This window comes from Carassius gibelio, chromosome B9 (genome assembly GCF_023724105.1).
Source record: "Carassius gibelio isolate Cgi1373 ecotype wild population from Czech Republic chromosome B9, carGib1.2-hapl.c, whole genome shotgun sequence".
NCBI lineage: Eukaryota > Metazoa > Chordata > Actinopteri > Cypriniformes > Cyprinidae > Carassius > Carassius gibelio.
The window spans coordinates 32,975,451-32,990,841 of NC_068404.1; the positions used below are offsets into that span (position 1 = coordinate 32,975,451).

Consider the following 15,391-nt stretch of genomic DNA (forward strand, 5'->3'; position numbering starts at 1 on the left):
TCACTGTAATCTGGATATTATATAATGATGCATTTCATTACTGTGTTACAGCTAGTTCCATCATTACTGTAGAAATCTGAAGCACGTTTAGAATTGCACACACAAAGTCGTATATAAATATTTTGTCAAGGCAAGTTTATTTCTATAGCACATTTCGTACACAATGGTAATTCAAACTGCTTTACATAAAAGAAAGTAAAATAGTCATAAAGAAATAATAAATAAAAAATAAAAACAAGCAATTTTAAAACTTTGGAAATGATTTAAAATTGACTTATTTAAAATGAATTAAAAACAGTAACAAATAGAAAATGATTTTACATAAAATACAGTGAATATGTAAAATACAGTGCAATGAGTTCAGACATTAAACAGTGTTCATTCAGTAAATGCACAACAGATGAGTTTTGAGTCTAGATTTAAATGTGACTAGTGTTTTAGCACATCTGATCTCTTCTGGAAGCTGATTCCAACTGCGGGCAGCATAGTAACTAAAGGAGGACTCCCCTTGTTTTGTGTGAACCCTTGGTATTTCTAACTGACTCGATCCTAATTATCTGAGTGCTCTGTTAGGTTTATATTCAGTGAACATATCTGCAATATATTTCGGTCCTAGGTCATTTAGTGACTTATATATGAGTAAAAGTACTTTAAAATCAATCCTAAATGTAACTGGAAGCCAGTGTAAGGACCTGAGGACTGGTGTGATATGCTCAGATCTTCTGGTTCTAGTCAGAATCCTGGCAGCAGTGTTCTGGATGAGCTGCAGCTGTCTAATGCTCTTTTTGGGAAGGCCAGTGAGGAGACCATTACAATAGTCCACCCTGCTGGTGATAAAGGCATGAACAAGTTTCTCCAAGTCTTGACTGGAAACAAAACATCTAATTCTTGCAATGTTTTTTAAATGATAGTATGCTGATTTAGTTTCTGCTTTGACATGACTACTGAAACTAAGATCTGTGTCCAGAATCACACCAAGATTCCTGACTTGATTTTAGTTGTTTGACCCCTAGAGTCAAGGTATGCATTCACCTTGAACACTTCATCTTTGTTTCCAAATGCAATTCCAAATGCTATGACAGTTTTTTCCTTGTTTAACTGAAGAAAGTTCTGGCACATCCAACTATTAATTTCATCAATGCATTGGCAGAGGGAGTCAATGGGGCTGTGGTCATTTGGAGATAAGGCTAGGTAAATCTGGGTATCATCAGCATAGCTGTGATGGGCAATTTGGTTCTTTCTCATTATTTGACTCAGTGGAAGCATATACAGGCTAAACAAGAGCGGTGCAAGAATTGACCCTTGTGGCACTCCACATGTCATGGATGTCCACTTAGACTTATGCTCTCCTAGACTCACATAATAGCCTCTTCCTTCTAAATATGATCTGAACCATTTGAGTACCATCCCAGAAAGCCCGACCCAGTTTTCCAGTCTCTCTAGTAGTATGTTATGATCGACAGTGTCAAACGCAGCACTGAGATCTAGCAATACCAGCACCCATATTTTGCCAGAGTCACAATTTAAGCGAATATCATTTATTATCTTAATGAGTGCTGTCTCTGTGCTGTGATGCGGTCGGAAACCAGATTGAAAATTGTCCAGGTATCCATTTGAGTTTAAGTATTTGTTCAGCTGATTTAAAAACTACCTTTTCTATAATTTTGCCTATAAAAGGAAGATTAGATATTGGTCTAAAATTGCTCAAAATGGTGTTATCAAGATTGGTCTTTTTCAGGAGGGGCTTTACAACTGCAGTTTTTAGGGAGTTTGGAAATGTCCCAGAAAGAAGTGAGGCATTCACCACTTCTAAGAGATCTGCTTCTAAGCAGTTAAGCACACTTATGAAAAAAGATGTGTGAAGTGTGTCAAGACAACAGGTTGATGATTTTAGGTGATGCACTATTTCTTCCAAAATTTAGCTTGTCAGGTAATTGTTCATCCCTTATGTGAATATACTCTAGGAATTAAAAGTGTGTTTTCTAAATGCAGAATATTTTACTGTTTTAAAATCAACAACAACAACCACAAAAATATACCTTTATTCTCTGTCTCTGAGATTGCAGAGGTTTCCAGATGTTGTGTTCAGTGGTCGGTTGCATAAAGTGCTTAGATTAGTCTTACAAGTAAGTCATGATATTGTTTTAAAGCCGGTTACACAACAACAATGTAGATTGGTCTAATGTGAATCCAGAAGGTAAGAGTCACTAAGATCTCAAGACAGTGGCTAAGTTTCTGTAATCTGAGCCTGATGTCTGTTTTATTGTTCTGACATGCACTGACCTTTATATATAGACGGTAAGGGGTATTTTTGCACAGTGACATTGCTGACGTTGCTTACGTGGGCTTTTTTATGTGTTTTGAGCGGTTCATGTGTGTAGGAAACACTATGGATTGTGGTGTTTGATGGTGTGAGATGGAGTGAGCTCTGCCGCTCGTGTCGAGAGATGAAGGATGAATCTGGCCGTCCTCTGACCATCATAAATGTGTCCTCGGCGAGGTCACCTCTCAAAATAACGGCACGCTCTCTCTGTCTCACGCTCACAGCCGAAGGGCTCATCTTCATCATTTCTTTGTTTTATTTTGTATTATTGCTCTCTGAAGTTGCAGAAAATTGTCACATCTTTAACCCTTTCATGCAGGCTGCAGAGAGCTGTAATATTAAAGTGTTAGATGACTTTGAAGTATTTCAGTGATTTATGATCCTCCAAAAGTACAGCGATTATCGTTGACTGAAGACATAAATGTACAAGATCTAAATATGAATGTCCTTTAACTCATTGTCGGTTTGCTCTTCTAAACTGGAGCAGAGTCTTCTTTAGGTCACTCTGATTGTGAATATCACTGTATTATTGTTTTATCACATTCATTGCAGAAGTCTGTGGAGGTCTGACGAGATCACCGAGTCGTTTCAGTCTCTATAGCAGGATAAACCTGATAGGCATTAGTTTCATCAGTGAGCAGAATCACTCCTGTGAGGTGTTTCTAGTCCTTCATGAAGGTGATGAATGACTGAAGTGTTGAGCAGAAAGCCTGTCCATGACTCCACATTACCTGCCTCATATGAGTCCTGCTTCTGTTACTCAGGTCATTTAGACTCGTCTATCATCAAGTACAAATGAACTCAAATGAAACCTTTATTATTCTGTGCAGCTGAAGAACTGAGGTGTGTGTGTGTGTGTGTGTGTGAAGGACCTGGCGGGCATGAGTGCTCCTCAGAGGAACTGGAAGGGGATCGCCATCGCTCTGCTGGTCATTCTGGCGGTCTGTTCTCTCATCACCTTGTCTGTGATCCTCCTCACTCCAGGTACTGCAGCACACACACATGACAGCGCTCGTGAGCTTCAGTCTGAGCGGCGATACTCGATCCGTTGTGTGATGCCTTCACGGCTCTGTTTCTGTCTCTCTGTGTGTGTGACAGTGGATACGCAGCCCAGCAGTGACACCAAGCTGACGGTGGAGGATCTCTTCAGCGCAGATTTCTACATACACGACCCTGAAGCTCGCTGGATCAACGGTAAGACGATACGACCGCAAGGCCATTCATTTCTAATGGATCTCATTCATTAATTATCTGTACACCGTCATGAGCTCTTAAGCACAGCTGATCGCAGAGGATGATTGATCAGGACCGCAGACGCTGAGCAATAAACATTAGAAAACCAGCCATTTAAACAAGAAACACTGACCAAGTCAATCGCTCGCATATTCAACTAAATCTTCACTAAATGATGTCTAACATCAGCCACTGGTTAATAACTCTTACATATCTGCAGAACTGATGTGGTCAGTGTAATCTATATTCTTTGTTGTATTTTTGCTGGTCAAATGAACGTTCCTTTGGGATTCTTCAGATTCTAAGAACTGACAGGTTTTCCCGTAGTGGGTGGAGCTAATGCACAAACGACAATCTCATTGGCTGACGATCACCTATTATCTTCCCTGTTTGGATTTCAGCAAATGAATTCGAGTGAACAACTCAACCTTCTTATAAATATAATTCTAAGTATTATTATTGTTATTAGCTTATCAGTATTATTGTTAGTTTTTTCACCATTTGTTTTACAGAAACACTGAATAAAAAACCCCCACCAGTCCTAAGTTCAGTAAAAATGACTAATGGGCATTCATACATGGTTTTAATTCTAATGACTAAAGTTCTACCATTAAATAATCCTTGACTGACTGATGTTAAGAATGTAGTACTTTCAGATGTTTAAAAAGCTGTGCCATTTTACAAACATTTATATATTTATTTAAAACATACACACACACACACACATGCATATATGGTATATCAGTCTGGCGAGTAAGGTAAAAAGTTTCCTAGCCAATGGCGATTCAATGTGAGTGGAAATGTGTGTAGACTTTGTGATCTGTAATTCTGAACATCTAAAGGAGTAAATGCGGATGATTTCACAGGCAGAAAACGAAGCAGAACTTTGGTCGTGCTGGATATTTAGTTTCCCTTGAAAGTGCAAAATCCTCTAAACTCTGAAAGACCTCAGAAGATTTAGAGCCAGATCCAGTGTCTGGTGCTCAAGCCTCCTCAGAGCTCAGTGATCTGGACTGTGGGCCCTCTGTCATTTAATATCAGGTCTAACATGTATTTATATGGAAAGCATAACATTTTAAAGGCCATCTGTTTCACTGAAGTCACACCCTGAGTCATAATTCAATTCAAGTTTATTTGTATAGCGATTTTTACGATCAATCGTTATGAAATCATTACAAAGCAACTTTACAGAAAATTATGTTTCTACAATATTTAGTAGTAGCTTATAAGTGGTGACTGTCAGTTTGTGCACGTAGGAGAGGATTCTTCAGAAAAATGAATACAAGACGTAGTCAGCCAGACGATGAACATTATTAACAGCAGTTATTATATGATGCAGTCACACTTGTAGCAATGTTTGTTAGTTCTGTTGTTGATTCAGGGTTAGCATCATCTGAGGTCCTCTGAGGGTCAGCATCATCTCTTCTCAGGTGATCTAATTTAAGAGATACATTATTCAAATGCTTGGTGAAAGAGATGTGTTTTTAATCTAGATTTAAACCGAGAGAGTGTGTCTGAACCCGAACATTATCAGGAAGGCTATTCCAGAGTTTGGGAGCTATCCTAGGAACTAGCAAAAGTCCAGCGTTTTGTGACCTTATTGAGCGTGATGGGTTGTAGCGTGGTAGAAGGCTAGTTAGGTATAATGTGAAGCTTCCTGCAGGACTCTGAGCAGGAGAAGAGCGATTTGACATTAATAATATTCCCATATTATATATTTCTTGTCTCTGTGAGGCTGTGAGAGAAGCTCATTCCTGATCCAAGACTCTTTGAGGACATCAAATACTGTTTCCTGCATCATAAGAACCAATGAAACACAGCAGAAGTGGTTCAGCAGAACTCAGTGTGTGAAAGAATGTGATGATGAACCTGACCTTTTAGATCTGTGAAAATAATCTAGATACTGAAATATTTTTGCCATATCAGGCCTCAACATTGTGTGAGTGTGTGTGTAAGTGTGTGTGTGTGTGTGTGAGAGTAGTGGATGTGGTAGTTGCTATGGTAACAGGGAGAGGGAAAGGGGAACTCTTACATTGGTGGAAGCAGCATGAATATTTCATTGTGGGTGAGTGTGTTTGTGTGTGTGTGAGTGTAAGTGAGTGTGTGTGAGTGCGCGTTTGTGTAAGTGTGTGTGTGAGCGGTGGATGTGGTAGTTGCTATGGTAACAGGAAGGGATAAGGGGCACTCAGGTCTTACATTGGCGGCAGCAGCATAAATATTTCATTGTTTGTGTGTGTGTGTGTTTGTTTGTTTGTCTGTAACTGAGTGGGTGTGTGCATGTCTGTGTGAGGGTGTGTGTGTGTGTGTTTGTGTCTCTGTGAATGTGCATGTGCGCGTGTGTGTGAGGGTGTGCACCCATGCAAGAGTGTGTGCGTTAATGTACATGTGAGTGTGTGTCTAAACTATGAGTGTGTGTGAGTGTGTGTGAGTGAGTGTGTGAGCGGTGGATGTGGTAGTTTCTACCGTAACCAGAAGGTATGAGGGGTCATACAAGCCTGGCACTCTCACACACATACATTGTCCATTTAACACATATATATATATGTATAATGTGTGTATGTCTGAAGAAAAGGTGTATGTAAGAGAAGAATGTATGTATGTGTGAGAGAGTATAGTGGAAATGGAAGCAGGTCGGGTCCTGATCAGCGTGGCTGAGGTAGATGAGGCGGCCGCAGAAGGCTTACAGCAGGCTATGTGGGTTTAGAAAAAAATATATATATATATATATATATATATATATATATAATATAATGAATAAATAAATCTTATCATTGTGAAAAAGTTACATGGCCTCGTCCCTTGAGGGGGTTGTGATCAAAAAAGAACATGTTAAAAACAGCGCAGACAGGTTATTCTCAACATGATGCAATTTGGTAACACAAACCTATACAAAATATATAATCATGATATATTTATCTGTAAGACAGATGAACTGCAGATGGACACAGAGAGAATAGTCTCGCAAGCAGAGAAATACTGTAACAGACAGAACAGAACAGAACACAAAACCATTAATATAGAATTAGGGTCGGATGAATATGGATGTATTTCTGAGGAGAACTTTCTATGGCGTTTTCTTTTTACTCTTAATATGTACAACTATAACTCAGGACACGCTGCTAGAGTTCTATGAGCGCCACCTGCTGTCAGAGATTGAATTAGCATTTTCATCAGAATCAGAAAGAGCTTTATTAAGTGTTTACACACACAAGGAATTTGTCTTGGTGTCAGGAGCGTCCAGTACACAGAGTGCAAACACAGTGCAGACATTCATATAATTAAGGTAATAAAACACTAATAATCATAATAAAGAGTAATAATAAAATATTAATGTTTGTTCAAGGTTAGTTTGGCCAGTAACAGAGAAAAATAAACATTTAAAGGGGGGTGAAATGCTATTTCATGCATACTGAGTTTTTTACACTGTTAAAGAGTTGGATTCCCATGCTAAACATGGACAAAGTTTCAAAAATTAAGTTGTACGTTTGAAGGAGTATTTCTGTTCCAAAAAAACCTCTTCCGGTTTGTCACAAGTTTCAGAAAGTTTTTTTCGAGTATGGGTCTGTGTGACGTTAGATGGAGCAGAATTTCCTTATATGGGTCCTGGGGCACTTCTGCGGGAAGAGCGCGCTCCCGTATAGCAGAGCACTGAGAGCACAACAGACTTCACTGATCAGAGCGAGAGCGTCGCCAAATGTCACAAAAGAAGTGTGTTTTTGGTTGCCAGGGCAAGACAACCCTGCACAGATTACCAAAAGAGAAACAGCATTAAGGGACCAGTGGATGGAGTTTATTTTTACAGAGCATCAACGGAGTTGTGCAAGTGTTTGTGTTTGTTCCCTGCATTTCGAAGATGCTTGTTTTACAAACAAGGCCCAGTTTGACGACGGATTTGCGTATCGTTTATTTCTTAAGGATGATGCAATCCCAACAAAAAAGGGTCACGATCGTGTGTTGGAACCGCAGGCGGTGAGTAAAACTACTTCAAATATCTCTGCCTCCTTGTTAGTGCGGCAGCCTCCCATGCCGGAGACCCTGGTTCGAGCCCCGCTCGGAGCGAGTCGTTGCTGCTGCTGCTCTCGTTCAGTTTCAGCCTCTGGATCTGATTCTGGATCATAAATAAATGCTGAATCTGACTGTTAGCCGTGGTTTGTTTTGGTTGGTTTTGTCCTCACGGTAATGTCACAGCTTCCAGACGCTCTCAACGCAAAAGCCTACTGGCGCTCGTGATTCTTTAGCTCCGCCCACACGTCACACCTCCAGGCGCTCGTGTTTTTCCGGGAAAAATCGGTACAGACTATCTTTCTCTTATGAATATAATAAAACTAAAGACTTTTTGGAGTTATGAAGGATGCAGTACTACTCTATAGGTACTCAAGGTTAACAGGAGATTGAGTGAAAACCAGCATTTCACCCCCCCTTTAATAAATGTAAAAAAATTTAATTAATAAAAAAAAAAGAGTATGGGAATCAACTCATTTGATTGTGAAAAGTAAATAAATAAGTAAAATCTGCAATTGTAATTGGTCACAAAAAATCCTGATCAGTGCATCCTTAGCTGGAATAGAGTTAGACCGACCTGAAAAAGCATGGTTCATTTCAGTTTTATCTTTGAACTTTTCTACCTATTTGTGTAAAGTGGTTATCATTTATTACAATACAATGTTACAGCCACAATATGTCTTATTGATTGATTGATTGATTGATTGTGGCAAGGCCTGTGAACATTTTGCCAGAGGAAATTAAGAATTGAAACCTCTGACTGAACTGGGCCAGTAGAAAATGTCCTTAGGGTTGAGCCCTGTCAATACGATCGAAATCAATAACATAACACTTGTACACAGATCTGCAGAACACACAGGAGGTTAAAAACATAAAATGTGTACTTGAAAAGAAAACAGGATGAATTTGAATAGCAACATTGTGAATAGCATAAAATTGTGAGGAAGAGCTGGGCAAGTCTTGTATTTCCTGGTCTGAGAGTGACTTCCTGCTTAAAAAGGAAGTGATGGATACCATATATGTATGAGAAAGGAGAATGTAAGTGAGTGAGAGTGCCAGAATGAATTAAGGCTTGTCAGGCCCCTCATATGAAGTGATAAGGGGCACTCAGGTCTTACACCGGTGACTGCAGCATGAATATTTAATTGTGTGTGTGTGTGTGTGTGTGTGTGTGTGGAAGCCAATCCTTCAACTCCTGCTTCTCTTCCAGCCATATCTGTGTGTTATTAGTCACTCCAGACTTAGGGGAAACAGTGGCCTAATGGTTAGAGAGTCAGGCTAGGGTATGTATGCCCCCCCTCCGTGCGCCGCAGCATAAATGATGCCCACTGCTCCGGGTGTGTGTTCACAGTGTGTGTGTGTGTGTGCTCTTTGGATGTAGAGCATTTATTCCGAGTATGGGTCACCGTTCTTGGCTGTATTTCACATCAATTCTTCTCTTCAGTGTTCTCAGGGGTGGATGAGATACAGCTCAAGCTGACCTAACTGAGTGTGTAGATCGTCCTCTAGTGAGCTTTTGTGTGTATGCTCAGCACATGTCCTTCAGATCGAGTCATCACATCACATCTGCAGACAAGACCAGAATAAATATTTCACAGCAGAGTTTCACCTGTTTCATGAGAGCTGTGCTGCTTTTAACAGAGACTGACCTCAGACTGATGCTCCTCTGGATCTTCTACACAAACCTCTCGCTCAATCAGCTCTGACTCGTGTAGGTTGTGCTGTTCCTGAAACTCTTTAAGTTGAGCCGTTTGTGCCATTACACATCACTGTTTGCGTGAATAAATCACCAAGATGAGCATTTAGACCAAAAAGTGCATTTGATTCTGCATTGCTGTGAGATGTTGAATGCTCTTCATAACCGTACAAACATGATTTGTTATTATATACTCTCTTTCTCCTCTTTCACTCTTTGCCAGATTCTGAGGTCATCTATAGAAATCACCACGGTCATGTGATCAGGTTTAATATCCTCACGAACGAGACCGAGATTGTGCTGAAGAACACCACATTCGTGAGTAAAACCTGAACATGCGTTTACATACGACTAATGCAGTTTGCACAATGTTAATCATTAATAAAATAAGCGGCATCAAAAATGTTGTGAGTTTGTTTATTTAGTAGTGCCCTGAATTATTTATTTCACCTAAATGATGTTTGCAGTCCACAGGACAAAATGATAGCTTAACCTTCACGAGTGAAGCTGTTCAACAGTTTACATAATAATTCATAATAAATTAATATAATAAAAGACTGTAGAACTGCTTTTATAATAATTAATAATCTCTAAAGATCATGAAAGTTGAATTGTTTTCATGATATGAGGCCTTAAGTTTTTCATAATGAGATGTTCCCAGCAGAAATGTTGAAGTGCAGTCTATAGATTTAGGAATATGAATACAGTAATAAGGATAATATCATTTGTGTTTTTCCAGGATACTTTCAAAGCCACCAGATACTCTATAAGCCCAGACATGAAGTATGTGCTTTTTGCCTACAATGTAAAACAGGTAAGTGCTGCTTCCTGCAATAAAACAGATGTGTTCTTTATAATAGTGAAGCGTACAGTATGTCCGAATCTGAAAACTTGTGTTATTATTGACGTTAGTGGCTCGTAAAAGAATTGCAGCCAGTGAGCATGTGCTTATTCACACTTGCTATAGGAACGCGAGGAAATGAGATTAAGACACAAGAGACCAAATGTCATTAACAGATAACAGGTCATAACCTAATTAACTGCCTAAAACTAACTCTTATGATTGTTTTATGTCGCAGCCTTTGGATTTTGCCAGAAAAAAACATCTCGGGTCATGCATGGTCCCCCGAAAGGGAAAGAGACACTGTGTCCCCCTCTAGGGGAAACTTTGGGGAATGCTTCCAGCATGACCAGTGTCTGTAACATGTAAAACAATTCCAATCCTATTGTTCCATGTGGCCCATGATGTCATAGGCGGGTACCCAATAGTATAAAAGGGAACCTGCTTAATACATCACCAACTCAGCATCTTCTTCCCTCTTTGTGAATCATGGTTACTTGCGAAACCCGAGATGTTCCTCTTCAAGAGAACTTAGAGCTGCATCTTCCTTTAGGGGACACTTTTGGGGAATGGTATCCAATCATGCCATGCTGAGGCGCTTGCCTGTCCACCTGGTGAGAGAGTACTAAGGAGGTGAAAGACATATACCAAACCTTTCCTCAGAAAGGGGCCAAGCCACTGATGCCTTTGGCCACTCACATAACTTGGTAGAAACATTGGAGCCTGTGTGCAAATATAGCCAGAATAATAAGACCACTGGAGAGGCTGGAAGCATAGAGAAGCACAAAGATTGCTAAAAACGATCTCAGCTAGAACACATATATCCTCAGATATACCTAGGAAGGGGCTACCCGACAGGACCATAAAACTAATACGGATACTAGATAGACAGCAGAGGTCTAGGCGAGGGCTCAGGGAGAATGCTATATAAAGCCCTAAGAAGGCGAGCAGTCACTGAGGTAGCACAGAGATATCCTCAGATAGCTACGTACCTAAGAAGGGCTACCAGAAGGGGACCGACTCGACTACCCAGACCACAAAGAGTGCTTACACCCATTGTCTAGGTAAGACACAATCTACGTGCTAATAGTACTGTCTAAGTGGAGCTCTGCTCTAATATAGAGCGTGGAGGTATCAGCAGAATGACTCAACACTCAGTCCTGGTATGTAGAGTGCAGATCAACATGCAGACAGTTCATCAAGGCAGCCCTACAGAAAGTTGAACACTTGATCCCAATGTCTAGCTGGAGCATAAGTGCTCTATCATACAGCTAGTATTCAAGCTGGAATATAACCACCCTCAGATGGTTATACTAAGCAGGTCCCCAAATTAGTGACAGTCCTACAGTAGGTTAGTGAGCACTGTATATGACCAGAGGCTCCCAAAATCAAAGCATGATCTAAGCAGCAGCCATAACAGCAGTGTTTAAGTGCATTTAAGCTACAAATTTATATTATTATTTTTTTTTTTACTAGTATGTGTGGTCCCTGGGAAATGAACCCACAAACTCACAAACTTTTGTGCTGTTACTGCAATGCTCTACCACTGAGGCATGGGAACACACCTATACATGTGATTTGTCATGCACATCTCGTCAGAAAAGCTTGTTCTGTGGTTAATAGTACAGGTAAATCTCAATCAAATGCTTTCAGATGGAAAATATTCAGATACATTTAATACACAGAGCTGTAGTCCTTTGACAAGCTACGCTATATCAAATTCATTAGATGAATACAATTTGATTATGAATTATGATTATGATTTATTATTTCGTTAATACAGCACATATTTCAAATTGTTTTTCAAATTGGTGTGTTTCACCAGGCCACAAAGAAATATAGAGCTGAGTATAATCAGGATAACAGTGAAAGGTAACACCATGTTTCCTGATGATATCTCCCAAGGGTAACATCTGAAGCGTGAAGGGTAATGGCCCTAATACTGAGCCTTGAGGTACTCCATACTGCACTTGTGATCGATATGATACCTCTTCATTCACTGCTATGAATTGATGGTGGTCATATAAGTACAATTTAAACCATTACAAAACTGTCATTATAAAACTCTTCTAAAAGTGGAGTAGGACAACCTCAAACCAGTCCTTATTTTGGATTCTCATCCAAAAACAACTCGTTTTGGGCATGGAGAGGGGCATTTTTACTGTGTGATAAATATGAGCATCACGGCACAGCGGTTTATATGTATATTTATCAATAAATGCCCATAAATGGAAAAATATTGATTATGCTGTTAAAAACAAATACATATACAGTGTAGGAGAGTGGTTATGTGCAAACGATGAGAAACCCTTTATTTGTGCAGTGTGCGCATGTAAAAAAAAAAAAATTCAAATCTGAAGCGCACATCAACACGATTTATTTAGCATTCATTACATTCAGTTTCATCAGTCGGATTCATCGGATGAATTCAGTTTGATTGAACCCAAAATTGCGCATGTAAACGTAGCCGTTGTGACTCATCATAATGAGCGCACAGTCATGCTCAACTCATCAGGAAGATTCGTTTCACACATTTGTACAAAACAGCTCCAAAGACAACAAAAGTTTGTGATGCATTCTGCAGTTTCCCTTTTATACTCTTGGGTACCCGCCTATGACATCCGAGGCCACGTGAACCAATAAGATTTGCATTGTTTTACAGTTTACAGACACTGATGGCAGCATTCCCCAAAGTGTCCCCTAGAGGGGGACACAGCTCGAAGTTCCACTGAAGGGGAACTAACCTGCGTCCTTTGTGTACTTTCATTGGCAGCCTAGAAGATACTTACATATGGTACCTTTAAAGAAATGCTTTGTCCCTGAAAGACAAGAAAATCGCAATGAATCATTGAGCTGAGTTACACTTAATTTTCATTAACTGTGAATCAAAGGTAATGAAGTGATTTAAAATGTATTCAGGATTGTTGTGTTTTATATGTGTTGTTTTCTGACCGCAGGTTTACCGGCACTCTTTCACGGCATCCTACATCTTATACAGCATTCACACCAGGTGGAGTAAGAGCTTTTCATGAGCTCACTGAATCTCACAGACATACAAACAGGACTGTAAGTGTTGAAGGCAGAACCATCTGAAAAGAGCTGAGGGGTTCAAACGTACTGAAGCAAAGTACAGCGGAAATTAGAAATGCTTTGAACATGCTGCCGTGATGTTGAACATTATTCAGATCAGCCAGCATTCACCCACTGCAGCAGAAACACACCAGCTGCTTATAATGTCAGTCTGACCACTGTGTGTGTGTGTGTGTGTGTGTTTGTGTGTGTGCAAGTAGGGAGGTTCTGCAGCTGGATCCTCCAGAGGTTTTGAACTCTAAACTGCAGCACGCAGCATGGGGTGTTCAGGGCCAGCAGCTGGTGAGATCGTCTTTCATTCACTATGGTACTCATTTATTAACAGTATCTTACAAAAGTGAGTACACCCCTTATATTTCAGCAACCATATTGGTATATCACCTCAAGGGAAAATACTATAGAAATTAAACTTGGATATATTTTAGAGTAGTCTATGTACTGCTTGTATAGTAGTAAAGATTTACTATCCTCTGAAATAAATTAAGTTACAGCCATTATTATAAATATTCTGTAGTACTGGCCCTTAAGAAGGAGATATACCATCGTGGCTGCTGAATTGTGAGGGGTGTACTCACTTTTGTGAGATACTGTATGTGCTAGACAATGCTATAAATACAATAAATCCAGATCTAAATCTGTAGGATCATCATTATATGTTGTCATATCAGCCAGCTCTAAAACCTGCTGTATATGAAGCACTGATAGGTTATAGACATAAGTTCAACTTTGAAATAAATCAGACATGACTTGAGGACAAAAGACGGGTCGGTCTCCAGTAAGTTGTCTAAGAAGCGTGTCAGAGCACATTCAATAACACTGAATAAAACACAGCTAAGTTTTAGATCAGTTACAGTATTTAAAGAGGCTTAAAAAGTAATAAATATCTACTGTGTGTGTAGGTGTACATATTTGAGAATAATATTTACTATCAGTCGGACGTCAGGAGTAACTCGCTGCGACTGACCTCATCTGGGAAAGAGAACGTCATCTATAACGGCATCGCTGATTGGCTCTATGAAGGTGAGGCTCAGTTATCTCTCTGTTTGTGAGAAGATTTAAGAAATATATAATGATGATGCATTCTTCCTCTCGTGAGACACAGTAAGTGTTATTCAGTTTTCTCTTGTGTCAGCAGATTGTAAATTAGCTCTCAGTTTCTTCAGATAATGAGGAGTACTGTATGGTGATAGTTGTTTGTGTTTGACTCTGAGATCTCATACAGTCCAGGTTACTATTCAGTGTTTTTGTAACTTTTGTTTTGTTGTAAACCTGTGCTCAGAGGAGGTCCTGCACACGCATGTGGCGCACTGGTGGTCACCTGACGGCGAGCGCTTGGCATTTCTGGTCCTGAATGACAGTCTGGTGCCAAACATGCCATTGCCCACTTTCACCGGCTCCACATACCCTAAAGGCAAACAGTACCCGTATCCGAAGGTAACATCATGCTCAGATCTACACTACATGGACAAAAGTGTTGGGACACACTAATTATCAAATTCAGCAGTTTCAGTCAACCTATTTGCCACAGGTGTTTAAAGTATAGCATTGGCCACAGCTCATCGAATGCTGAGGCTCATGGTGTGTAAAAGTCACCAGAGCTCTGCTGATTCCAGAGCTGAAGAGCTACCACCGGCATTAATATCAGCACAAAGACTCTGCAGTGAAGGTTCATGAATGGGTTTCAATGGCTGAGCAGATGCATGAAGCCTAACATCACCAGTATAATGCCAAGTGTGGCATCGAGTGAATAAAGCACACAGACACTGGACTCTGGAGCAGTGGAAACCTGTTCTGCATAGAGACCAATCACCTGCCTAACTGCATTGTGCTGACTGTAAAGTTTTCTGGAGGAGAGATGATGGTACAGGGCTGTTTCTCTGTTGGACTCTGCTCCTTATTTCTACTGAAGTGAAATCTAAATGATTCAGGATGCAAAGACATTTTAGACAATGCTGTGCTTCCAGTTTTGTAGGTACAGTTTGAGGAAGGCCCATTTTATTCCAGCATGTCTGTGACACAGTGCACAAAGCAAGTGTCACAAAGATGTGGTTGGATGAGTTGGTTTTGGAAGAACACTGAGTTCTGAACTTTCACTCAGGAAAAACTTTATAGTATTGTACAATATATAATATAAAGATGTGGGAATCTAGAGTTGGATGTTTGCGTTCATCCATTACTGTAAATAATATTGTTAACATAGTATTAG

General features: G+C 40.0%; 1 protein-coding gene across 4 annotated transcripts in view; it reads left to right on the forward strand.

Annotated features, from left to right (window-relative positions):
- Nucleotides 1-15,391, forward strand: part of LOC127964997 (inactive dipeptidyl peptidase 10-like) — a 52,211-nt gene that overhangs the window by 23,136 nt on the left and 13,684 nt on the right. For 2 of the 4 annotated variants that reach the window (XM_052565514.1, XM_052565516.1), the window contains exons 2-9: nt 3,193-3,307; nt 3,422-3,517; nt 9,478-9,572; nt 9,994-10,068; nt 13,053-13,105; nt 13,383-13,467; nt 14,085-14,205; nt 14,465-14,619. In XM_052565514.1, the coding sequence (XP_052421474.1) occupies nt 3,193-3,307; nt 3,422-3,517; nt 9,478-9,572; nt 9,994-10,068; nt 13,053-13,105; nt 13,383-13,467; nt 14,085-14,205; nt 14,465-14,619 (795 nt within the window). The remainder of the gene's footprint in view (nt 1-3,192; nt 3,308-3,421; nt 3,518-9,477; nt 9,573-9,993; nt 10,069-13,052; nt 13,106-13,382; nt 13,468-14,084; nt 14,206-14,464; nt 14,620-15,391) is intronic. The other 2 variants (XM_052565515.1, XM_052565517.1) reach the window with 1 other exon arrangement.